Genomic DNA, 13,296 nt, shown 5'->3' on the forward strand with positions numbered 1-13,296 from the left:
ATTCGTATGTTTTTTTATTCTATACAATAAAACTATAAGTTTTCCATATGTTACCGGAAATGTATGAAATCTAGACATTGTATACAATTACAAGGAAATTTATGTAATTCTTAAAATCGCACGGGAATGTGTAAAATAAATTATATTAGACACATTTCCTAGGAAATCTATACATTTACTAAACAGCAATGGGAAATGTAAAACATTTGAGATATCAATGGATACGCGGTGATAGCGGGGCGAGGGGAGGGTATTGTTATCGAAAGTTTGCCTTTATAAAAATAATATAAGTCGATTTTGTGATAAATACATTTTAAAAGTTACTAGATCGTTGATTTTCGAAACTTTCATTGGTAAGATGATATGAAGATGATTATATTTTACGATATGATTGTTACCTGAACGTTATTGTCTCAACGAGTGCTTTAATAAAAAATATTATTCTTATTTCAACGACGTGTTTTATTACAGAAAGCATTATTTTTATTTATTTCCTAATACGATATTGGAATTGTACACATTTCCTAGGACATTTATGTATTAAATAGTTTTGAAACAATATTTTATACATATCTAAATAGCTTCGGAATTATATAAATTTCCTAGGATTTGTATACAATTCCTAGATTTCATACATTTCCGGTAACATATACATACAAAAAATTCAAGGCACTATGGTTTTTTTATAATAACTACCACGTTCTAAATGCAATTGAGAAACTCTTTTTGAACTTAGTTAAAATATATTGTCATCAGGAAAACATATTTTTTATAGCTGAAAAAGTTAAAAGAAATACTTCACCAAAACGTCTTAGCAGCATCATACCGGTGCCGAGAGGCAGTTAAAGTAGAATATAGCTATGAGTATGTTGAGTGTGGCATGCGACGACCAAATATATTAATAATACGTCCGCCCTTTGTGAGCGCTCGTTGCAGAATGCACATTTGGGCGTTAAAATTAAATAAAGAAATATATTTTTCGTAAACAAAGACTTCAACTATATAATTACGTAGGCATATATTCTGTTAACGATGTAGAAGTAATATATAAACAAAACCACTAAAAAATCACTAATTGTCGTCAAGATTTGAGAACATTCCCTTTGCTGCCACTGCCTTTCGACCTGCCGGCTTGGCTTTGAGTAGAGATGTTGGATCACTCTGCATCTTCTACCGCATTTTTCACAAGGATTGTTCCGAAATATTGATTCGATTAATCCCGGCTGCAATTTCACCTTCGGACATCGCTTTAAAGTTTCATCCGCACCACCTAGATATCCGAAAATCCACAGTGTTGTTTGAAGTGTGAGTGAGCCAGTGTAACTACGGATAATAAGGTCATAACATCTTAATTCCCCAGGTTAGTGGCGCATTGGTAGTGTAAGGAATGGTTAATATTTCTTGCAGCACCATTGTCTATGTCATAAAAATAAAAACTTCCATGTTCAAAGTTTAATTCCATAGGTAAAATTTTCTTTTTATGTTTACAACAAACACTGTTGATTACCTTGTAGTAGCCTTGATTTTATTATCTGAATTTAGATTTTTATTTCTTATATAAATAGATTTAGCATTAGTACAAACTAATGTATAAGTTTTTGAATAGCGCTTAAGTCGCTTAACATGTTTCACAAAGATAATTAATCTCATGATTCCACTGTATCATTATATAATACGTATAATTGATTTCGAAATGCCAAAGGTAGCCCTTAAAATATCGTAAAACATCTTTTAATTTTTTAATTTCTATGATATGTTTTAATTTTAAACATATTTTCAAATTAATTTAAAGGAAGAGGTATAAAGTTCATCTGAAATTCTGAATCATGTGTCATTAATCCTAAGTTAGGTATTTTAGACCTCACAATATCCTTAAAACAATGGACCTTATACTGATATAGGTCCACACTCTTTAGGTAAATAAGTTATTATTATATCTTCCACGGAAAATATTTGCCCACAGCGGTCAGAGGTTAGTTTGTTTACAATTGATAGGTAGGGTACATCATATATTTCACAGTGACAAAATACTTTATCAATAGAAGTCTGGCCTGTTATCCTGTTCTCATGTTATACTGTACATCTGGTCGATTCACAATATTTATTAGTTCTACATATAGTCTTAAGAACATCCTCCATAGTAATCTCAAGCGAACGAAAATCTCCTAAGGGGGGGGTGGTACACGCAAACTATACATACATATATACATCCTGACTATTACTATGTTTTATTCATAAATAGAATCCCACAATGGTCAGGAATGTGCAAACAGTCGTCAATAAAGACATTAAGATAAGATTGAAATATTAAGCGATCAATTCTACTACTTAATTCGTTCAATACGTTCCAGATCTTACAATTCAATTTTTATTTATGACTCGGTGGGCTGGAAAATTTACCACCTGATGGTAACTAGTTACCACTGACCATAGACATAGGTACTGTAAGAAATATTAATAATTCCTCATATTACGAATGCGCCGTCCACCTCCGAAACTACCCTATATAGTTAAATACGGACTTGCAAATTGACCACCTGATGGTAAGTAGTTACCGTCCACCTTGTAAACTACCTTTCATACCTGAACACAATAATTCTAAGTATTACTTAGCGATAGAATATTTATGATGAGCGGGTGGTACCCAATGAGTTGGGCACAAAGCCGTGTCACCAAGTTAACTTATTCCTATCTAACTTCAACCAAACCGCAATTGGATCGTTGTGTGTAATGCAGGGAAACACCTAAGCGCCAACGATTACATTTCGATTGCGATAAAGTGACAATTCGTTAGTAGATTTATTGCTAGTATATAATACAGTATAGCGTAAATTCATAGTGTCAGTTATTAGTAACGCTTCACCGGGTAAGTGTGAAAACATTTATTTTAATAAAATCAATTCTGTTGCTTTGCGCTAAAGACCCAATGGTCATTTGTGTGTTAAACGTAAACGCGTTTCGCTATTTGACAAATCATTTATAAAATAATAAATTTACTGGTGCTGAAACGAGCTAAATGTTGACGTTACTTATGCCGACAACATTATGCAAAAATGGCCTATGATTAACAAAAGTAAGGTATTAATTCCTTCTTAGCACCAAGCCCCAATATTACAATCATTAATAAAACTTCTATTGGATTTTAAAAATAAATACTTGATTTATTCAAAATCATTCTAGACTTCATTAGCTTTTAATCATTAATTCTTAAGCGCCCCAGTAACTAAAATGCGTTTTATTGGTATTATTTTTGTTTAGTTCCATACTGAGTGTTTAATGAAAGTTGTATAATTTAATTTTTAAATAAATTATTAGTATTTTTGAATTAATAAAGTGTCTTGTGTGCAGAAATTCTACATAACTCCCCAAAACCGGAGTAGGTATAATGTGTTCAAGCTTCACATATATAATGTATGAGATTCTTTATTCAAGCATAACTTTAAAACGCCTGATAAGATTTGGATGTATGGAGTGTCGGTAGAATCCTTACGTGATGCCGAGTAACAATGGCTATATTTTATTTTACTTTTAATTTCGGTTTATGGCTGAACAATCTTAGCGGGAGATCTGGTTGGTTTTTTCCTCTTTGCAATTACGATTCAACGTATTATATGTTATAATGGTATATAATTTTGTTTTATTATCATTAAATACAGATATAGTTTATAAACATAAACAGATACGCTTTATAGTTAGAATTCTAATTAATAATAATTATCTATTGTATGATATCTGTCATAATATATGAGCCGGTACCTCCGCATGAATATTTCATTTAGTTATTATTAATTTTGTTTTTCCAACATCCTCAACAATCGTCGTCAAATGTCAATTGAGTATATCTCTACTGATTTTTTTTATGGTATAGGATGACGGACGAGCATATGGGCCACCTGAGGTTCACCACCGCCCATGGACAATGGCGCTGTAAAAAATATTAACCATTCCCTACATCGCCAAAGCGCCACCAACCTTGGGAACTAAGATTTTATGTCCCATATTTCTGTAGTTACACTGGCTCACTCATCCTTCAAACCGGAACAAAACAATACTTAGTACTGTTGTTTAGTGGTAGAATATCTGATGCCTGATTGGTTGGTTACCTAGACGGGCTTGCATAAAATCCTACACTGAATGATGAAAAGAGTATAAAAATCCATTGCATAGTTTTTAAGTTTAGCGTTCAGATAGACAGAACGACGCGGAAAACTTTGTTTCAAAATGAGTAGTGAGGTAGATTATTAAATACATTTATTATATAAGTTTAGTTTCATTTTAAATACCTATCGTTTTCAATTCATACCAATTATCAAACGTACCTAACTAAATGTTTAATTAAAACGTTTAATCTTCTCTTATCATTGTAACATTTGACTTGCACGCTTCTTCGAAAACAATTAGGTACTCTATGCAGTATTATATACTGGATAAATTTCCCGGCTTCACAGATGAAAATAAGACAGATAAAATAATAACAAAAAACTAGTAGTGAAAGTTTTAATTGGGACCGATGATATAAAACTTGCTCTCAAATCACTGTCTAATAATGAAAATCGTATTAAAATCCGTTGCATAGTTCCAAAGATCTAAGCGTAAGGACGGCGGGAAGCGAATTTGTTTCATACATTGTAATGATATCCATACAGATCCTATTAAAAAAAAATCCTTTATTTAATGAAATTATATATCTAGGAGCCCTAAAAATTGGCAGGGCTTTTTGAATTTTCTTAAACTCCTAATTTATAAAACTGATATAGGCCTGTATAAATTTTAGCTAATGTAGCCAAAGTATTCGAAAAATTAGCCAACCACAACTAAACTTCTTTACTCAACTCCCGAATTAATTAAATTCATTAACATACTGTTGATGTAATACGAATATATACCGAATATATAAGCGGTTGAACACGACATTTTCATTCATTACTTCATTCACTACAACACTGTTTCAAATAATACCTAGTTGAAAGAATTTTTGAAGTAGTAATCAGTGGTCATAATTCTTATACTATCTCAGCGTCATCAGCCGTATCACAGGGCTTTAATATGTTGAGAAATGGCAAAGCCTTTAGGAAGTCATCCACTAAAATCACAAATTCAACGTTCTTTATTGTCCTGTCTTTGAACACAACAGTAAAACTTGAACCCCATGCTATGACGTATACACTAGATCCAGATCCAGACAAGGAAGCATCCAAATTTTTAGCGCTTTTGTAGCTTTAGCACTTTAAAGTGACCTCCCTGAACTTCCTTAACAGAAAAATTGCTGACTAATCATTATTTAACTTTTTATAGTTCCCATATTAACTATTTAAATACCACTAGTAACATAATTATTTGTTTAAATCCATTTGAGGCAAAATTTCATATGCTCGATCTGGTCCCCTGTAATAGGCTATTTGACAATGCGAAAAATAAAGTGTCAATTATTGTAATCAGTACATATTATGAGTTTAAAAATGGTTATTTATTAATGAAAGTTGAAAATAATAATAAATTTATCCAAAAATCCATAAATAAAAATGCATTTTTTAAACATTTGTCACGTGACATAATATAAACGCTCCTGATTGGTCGGGCTTATGGTGACGTCACTTGCTTGTTAACCTCGTTTACCTACTGTATGTGGATTATATATGCCACAGATTACAATACAGGAAAGTGACGGCGCCGACCTCATTGCAGCGCCATATTGTCAAAGTAGCGTTTTCGCGCGCTATTTAAATATAGATTTTTTTATTTGATATTTTTCAGCAAATATGTACTAAAATTAAAAAAAAAAACAACTTTTACTGGGTTCCTTAACCTCTGCTAAATAATATAAAATATATTTTAAAAACCAGTCAAATAGCCTATAATAGCCTATATAATAGGAGCACATATATTTTAAAATATTAAGACTAATAGCAAGTGTCCTTTGTTGGAAATCCTTAAAAAAATATTACTTAAACTAAAAAAAAAACAAAAACAAAATTACATGAAAAATTTAAAGACATAAAATATATAAAACGGAAATAAATAATGTACAGGTCAATGAGATAAACATACTTTGTTTTTATTTACAGATATCACAATGAAGATTATAAGGAGTATAACGATTTTGTCGCTACTCGGTTTCGTATGTGGCGCTCCTATATCTATTGATAATGATGATGAAAAAATTTTGATTACCAAGAGCATGTTCCCGAAAGAATTCATCAAATACAAGGCCGAACATGAAATCGTTAATTTACTTCTGCCCATAAATAGCCTTAACTTCGACGAAGACGAATCATCCGAGTCTAGTTCGGAAGAAACTGAGAAAGAAATATTATTATTCTTTGTAGAAGCTGATATTGATTCTAATGGTAATCGAGTAGATCAAGGTCTGTATGTACTTAAAGAAGGTAAGGCAACTAAGCTTTTGGATCATGGTAGAGACGCGGCTGCATCCGGCGATGACAGCAAATTAGTCTTCTTCGGGGCTAAAGACGGAATTTATGTTTACAATAACAAAAATAATTCTGCTGATAAATACGGTACTGTCGATGATAGTATTATAGGTATTGCCAAAGAAAAAACTGGTGATGTAATCTATATACTGACAGAGAATCATGAATTGTTCAAAGTATCAAACGCTGGAACGACAAAAGAGAAATTAGATGACGTGGTTAACGCAAAACAAATTGTTCTCGATTATTCTGACAACATTTACTTTTACTCGGATGATAAGCAAGCGTATGTCCGCACAGCTGATGATATTAAGAAAATAGAAGGACTTCCAGAAAATCCAAGCAGTGTAACGCTTATCAAGCCACCTTTCATATTGGAAAATGCAGTCCTTTTTAATGTCGACAACATCGTTTATATTATCTATGCTAATGGTACAAGTGAACACGCTGGATTTGAATTTAAGCCCAAAGTTAAGCCTTCAGCATATGCCCCGGAAGCAGCGTTGCTCCAGTACTATGCTTATGACAAAAATATTTATGAATACAATATCTTGACAATAATTTTTGGTACAGTCTTAGAAGAATTGAAAAATTACCTGAACAAAGTCAGCGATGACATTCAATCGCTTTCAACGAAAAGTAGAAAATATCGTGAAAGTGCTTAAATTGTAATCACTAATCAACACAAACGTCATTTAAATATATCGAATAATAAAAAAAATTAAATATTATGAATTATGTGTTGTATTACCTTCTAAATTAAAAATTAACCATCTTAAAACTAAATTATTATGGTATTTTTACTAAAATTTTAAAATTAATATTATTATTGTTTATTCTAATGATCAAAAGCAGCACTCCAATTTTAATAAATACTATCCTCAGTGGTGTCTATAATAGACGGGACTGTTTAATTTATAATACTTGCAACACTACAAAAATATACAATTACTCTTTCTTACTTATATCAAACCATATATATTTGTCTCCCTCCCTTAATATTTATTGAGATGTCATTTGACCAATGAGCGACTAGCATGTTTCGCGCCATCTTGAAGAACTTCTTGAACTATAATTATGTAAAAATTCGGTGATTAAAGAAAGGAAGCTCTCTTTTCCCGAATATACCGTATTTAAAAGTTAATAGTTATGTGAAGTGAATACAAGTTATCGAGGAATCTGGGGTAAGATTAGGATATAATTTATATATTATATTTCATAAAGATATTTGATTATATAAAGCGGTTTTAGTTTTGCCTTAGTCAGCTTCATAAATTCCATTCGTAGAAACTTTTCAAAAGTACCTACATACAATTGAACTTTACTCCCTAGAATACAGCTATTAACAAACAATGTATCTGTATTATATGATTAGTTTACATATTATTATATATTATTCACAAAACATAACTAATTTATAATACTTACAACCGACATTTTGATTAATAATTTTATTCATAAAAGTTTATTGGGTCGTATAAAATTTTATATTTTTATTTTGTTATGTGAAACAATTGATAGGTATATTATAAGATTAAATTTTTTAAGCGGTAAAACAGTTTTCATTAAATATTTCATTCAGTTAAAGTCGGGCTTTGAGGTCTCTGTATATGATAATAATACTATATTTGTTGTTTGAATGTAATATTAAATTAAACCTACCTACTTAACATTAAATATTAATTTTCAATTTCAAGCAGTTTTAGAAGGAATATACATATTTAATTTATTTTGTTATTTTAATATTAAAGTTCAAGTTTTTTTCAGTTTTTATTCAAAAATGGAACATAAGAAAGTAATGAACAGTTTATATTATTTTTATAAAATGGACTACTAGAGATAGAAAATATTCTTGAAAATAAGGTGCGCAGATTTAGAATCTATGTTGAAGATTTTTATGAATTATATCTGTTTCTATTCTCTGAGGCTAACCTAGAATTAAATCAGAACAAATATAGAGAAGTTTTTTTGTAAATTACTAATACAGCATTAAGGCTTAGTACTCACAATTATTTGAAAAAAATAATATTCCCAAAACATCATCTATTAAAAACAATTCTCATAAAAAATCCTGCATTGTGCAGTAATGAAACTGGAAGAATATAGTTATTTCATAGATCTGTTTCCTGCAATTATAGGCAAAAATAACATTACATGGGGCTTAAATATAAGCTATGAGGCTAAGTCACGGGTACAACATTAACCAATTATCGGAGAAAATTTTCAAGTTGTGTTATATATACTGAAGCAGAGGTATGACAATAAAGGCTTGCAAGCAGACAGATTATTCAATTCATTATTATCAATAAATCAGGTGTGAAAATGGATTAATTCATTAAAAGCCCAGAGGGTCGGAATTACAACTCTAATTAGTAATATTTTATATAATATATAATAGTAACTATTTTTAATTCATATTTGTATATATTTAAGCACCTTATGTTATTGATTCTTATGTTAATAAATATTCATTAAAATATTTCTTAAATACATTGTTAGAAACAACCAAAGGATTAGAAAACTTAGAATTTTCTATTGTACAGTTGTTTTTCTTTTTATTGCATATTAATTTAAATAAGGTTGATTCATCAATATGGGTAATAATACCTAGCTTAAGGTAATACTACCTAGCTTTGTTTTCATTTCATTTTTATCAAAGGAATTTCAAATTTTGGAAAGTACTCATTCATAAAAATATATTATCTCAATAATTTACCAAAACATTACCTACATTAGCAGCCTGTAAATTTCCCACTGCTGGGCTAAGGCCTCCTCTCCCTTTGAGGAGAAGGTTTGGAGCATATTCCACCACACTGCTCCAATGTGGTTTGGTGGAATACACATGTGGCAGAATTTCATTGAAATTAGACACATGCAGGTTTCCTCACGATGTTTTCCTTCACCGCCGACCACGAGATGAATTATAAACACAAATTAAGCACGTGAAAATTCAGTGGTGCCTGCCTGGGTTTGACCCCGAAATCATCGGTTAAGATGCAGGCGTTCTAACCACTGGACCATCCCGGCTCTTCTTTTACCAAAACAAGTAAGGAAATGTTTACAATGTAGTGGCCAGTATTTGAAAAAAAAATCTAAAATGAAAACCTATGGCTTTATTTTAGATTTTTAAATGCTTGTAATATAATAATGGCCATTTAATTTAAGTGTTAACAAAACTCAAAAGCCACATGTTTTGCTTACTGTATCTGTTGATACCCCTCGTCGCATTGCATTTCAGACGTTCAGGATAATTGCAGGTTTTATCAAGATGCTCGTGCTTTGATAGATAATGGTAGTCAAAGCAATTACTACAGAAGCATGTGATTTACGTTTGGGATTGCGCCCTTGACGATCAGAGTCTATTGTTTTAGTTGTAATGGAATAGGCGTTTGTCTTCCGTCTCACCTGATGGAAAGTGGAAATGAAGACGAAGGTGGTACACGCCCATCCAAAAGAAACCTGTTCACTCTACTCTTAAAGGCTCCAGAGTTCAACTCATCAGGAAAAATAGACCCAGGCAGGTCGTTCCAAATTTTGGCGACCCTCACCAAAAACGAGCTGTCAAACCGTTTAGTTTCCTAGTTTTAGGAAATGCTTAGCGTTTGTAAGGGATGCGTTATTTTGCAAATTTGCCCTAGGAAATCTGAGCAACCAGATTTGGTTACAAACGGTCTTGTTTAAGTAAGATTACAGATGACTTACCTAGCTTTATACTACCTTGTAATATTAGTAAAATTTTATAGTTACCTTGTTCTTTAAATACAGATATGTTATTAGAAAAAAATTGGGACATAGAAATCAAATCAAATCAAATTCCTTTATTCAATATAGAAGCATTACAGTTACTTATTGATTGTCAAATTAAACACTACCACCGGTTCGGAAAAGAAAATACCCTGACCTGAGAAGAACCGGCGAAAGAAACTCAGCGGGTCTATTTTTTTTTTTTACAATTTTGTTATTTACAAATACAGTGGAATTCGTTTATAATGACATCGAAGGGAATTGACAAACACGTCATAATAACCGGACGTCATACAAAGCGTTTTGTGAAAAAAATAAAATATATAGGTAGGTATAATAATAGGTATTTTGCACGTAATAAGTACATACGAAACCTGTAGGTATATACTACATTTTTCATATTTTAATGTAAGTAATCTGTAATTTTTGTCTGCTTTTGTTTTGTAATAACAGTCTCTAATACTATTGTGTATAGAAGACAAAGCCATAGTCAAATTATCATTTTCATTATTGCTATGAACAAATCTGCAGCCTTTACTGCCTCTTCTGCGGTAGGTAATGGTTCCTCCTCGCCTTCTTTTTCTAATTTGGCAACACAAGCATTTTGCACGCTTTCGGGGATCCTGTTGTAGAACCGTATACATCAACATCGGTAAATGCCGCAGGGTTTATTCTACCCGTCAATTCGTTAATATTGGGGACCCATTGCAACTTGGCATCAACAGTAATGTCAAGTAATTCAGCTGACTCAACTAGATCTATCGAGTCCCCATTAATAAGTAAGCAAGTAAACCAGTGCACTATATCAGAAATAACATTGTTTACATTGTCACACTGTACCTGTTTTCTATTAATTTTAAAAGTAAGGAGGTATCATCAGCAAACAATACTATATCATGTTTGTTCCCAATAGAAAAGGGGAAGTCATTTATGTATAAGAGGAATAGAAAAGATGTATTCAAGATGTATTAAAGATGTATTAAAGATGTATTAAAGATGTATTAAAGATGTATTAAAAGCGAGATAAAGGGATAACGAGAAGTCGAATGAAAAAACTTATCAAAATTGAGTTCGTTAGCTGACGAACACACGACACAGAGTATATTGTTATATTTTTTATATAACTGACTAATACATTGATAAATAAATATAGAATCAAAACTAATAATAATAAATATGAATAATAAAATTATTAATTTATTGAGAGATGTTTTGTATGAAATTTACATTTAAATTATCAACATACCTTGAAACGCGAAGATCGCGGTAGATTTATTGTGCGGTTACCCTTTGTGTCGAATTGACTGCAACTTGAGGATTGAAGTAAAATTGCTCTTGCAATTGTATGACAGGCTTCGTGAAGAACATGTTGAGATTATGAGCGTATATAGAGAATTAGGTCATCTGTAAACCACAACAAAGAGTTGTGATGGTTAACCTAAGTCAGGCTCGGTTGAAATTAAAGTGGTGTTTGATGAAGTTGTCCTACGGATTCCGGCAACTCTTTAAACGTTTGGTTTATATGCAGGTCCAAATCTGCAGTATGTTATGCAAATTTTATTTGTCGCTTTTGGTTACATAAGGTAGTTTTTAGTACGTATATATGTATGATGTTTGGGATTATTGATGTTCATAAGGTGGCTAGATAGTTTAGTGAAATCCGGATCACGCGCTCCAGCTTTTCATTAATCATAGGGGTTCAGTGAAGCACTCTTAAAAATGCCATTACAAATTTTATCTGTGATAATTTTGGAAGTATGTGATAGATTTATTTTCCATTTGGACACAAGGAATGTTATTATTGTCGGGTTCACTTTGTAGATTTGCAGAATCTAATGACCAATGAGTGGGGTATATTGTCAAAAGTTTTTTTTTAATTATTATTAATAGTTTTTCTTTATCATTAAATGGTATTCTTAGAACAGTAAATATTTTTAATTGTTGTATATAGTAAAATACTTGATATTAATAATTCTTAATAATAACTATTTCTACTTCTTAATTATATATAGATGTTCATATTAATAATACATGTCCACACACTTCCTTATTAAGAACTAATCAACAGCGAACCGAATCAGATTGAGCACAGCCTCAGCGACGGTTTTATCTCGCTTGTGGATTGCCATTTTCTAGCTGTGTTCCATCATGGTCTTTGTTGTAATCCCCACCGATCGACTGATGAAATAGCAATTTGCGTCGTCATAGTCATCCGTGTTACTACACTATACAGATACACTCCGATAGACCCTGATGATGACTTTGCCGTATGTCTGTCCCTTTGCCGTATCCCTGGTCCACCAGGAAATTCTTTTCCTCTTGCGTATGAACCAGGTATAAGGTTCTGGCCTGGACAGGTGGTATTTTTACGCCAGTGCACTTATCCATTTTTAGGGAATGGACGATGTGGTTGGCAGAGTAAATGGCTCTGTCGACGTCGCTGATGGCATATTCGTCCCTGGGTCACTGATATGTGCATAACAACTCACTGGTGATATTGATTCATTGGCTGTCAGGTTTGGTCGACAGTACGTCACTTTATTTGTCATGGTTCATAACTTCAAGTATTATTTCCTTAGCCCCGGATATTCCAAACTGTTTCACGAGGGCTTCGTCAACCGTAAGGTCGCACATTATATTCTCAATAAGGCCATTAACTAGGATCGAAGCCATAGTTTTTTCTAAAGTTGAAGCCATGGGAGTTCTAGCGCACGAAAGTCGAATCGCTTCATATTTATCCTTTTTTTTTATCACATTAAAATATATTTACGAAAAGGCTATATATATTAAGACATAACACCAAAATTTGTTTAAAAAAAAAACAGAAAAGAATAACAGCAATGCTTGTTTAAGGCAATTACTTATATTCTTATTTACCTGGAGAGGTAATCAAGCGTAAAGCTAAAAATGAAGACAACAGCCCGAAAGGTCAGTATCGAACCTGCTACTTTTACTTTGCCAAGCAGCCCGTAAACCATTACGATACTGACATTTTTAAACTTCCTTTAACATTTCATTCTCAATAGTTCGACCAAAATCGTCGAATGTTTCATAGCTATCTGATGACGACTCATTTAATAGTTATTTGACTTTCGTTAAATTAATCGAGACATTTTCGGAA

The 13,296-nt window shown here is 32.0% G+C and overlaps 1 protein-coding gene across 1 annotated transcript; it reads left to right on the top strand.

The window, feature by feature from the left end:
• The first annotated feature begins 3,030 nt into the window (after nt 1-3,030).
• Nucleotides 3,031-7,106, top strand: LOC113392023 (uncharacterized). The gene is made up of 2 exons (XM_026628225.2): nt 3,031-3,073; nt 6,066-7,106. Exons 1-2 carry the CDS (start codon nt 3,046-3,048, stop codon nt 7,094-7,096), a joined length of 1,059 nt encoding a protein of 352 aa, XP_026484010.2. The 5' UTR covers nt 3,031-3,045; the 3' UTR covers nt 7,097-7,106.
• The last annotated feature ends 6,190 nt before the right edge of the window (nt 7,107-13,296 follow it).

This window comes from Vanessa tameamea, chromosome 27 (genome assembly GCF_037043105.1).
Source record: "Vanessa tameamea isolate UH-Manoa-2023 chromosome 27, ilVanTame1 primary haplotype, whole genome shotgun sequence".
Classification (NCBI taxonomy): domain Eukaryota; kingdom Metazoa; phylum Arthropoda; class Insecta; order Lepidoptera; family Nymphalidae; genus Vanessa; species Vanessa tameamea.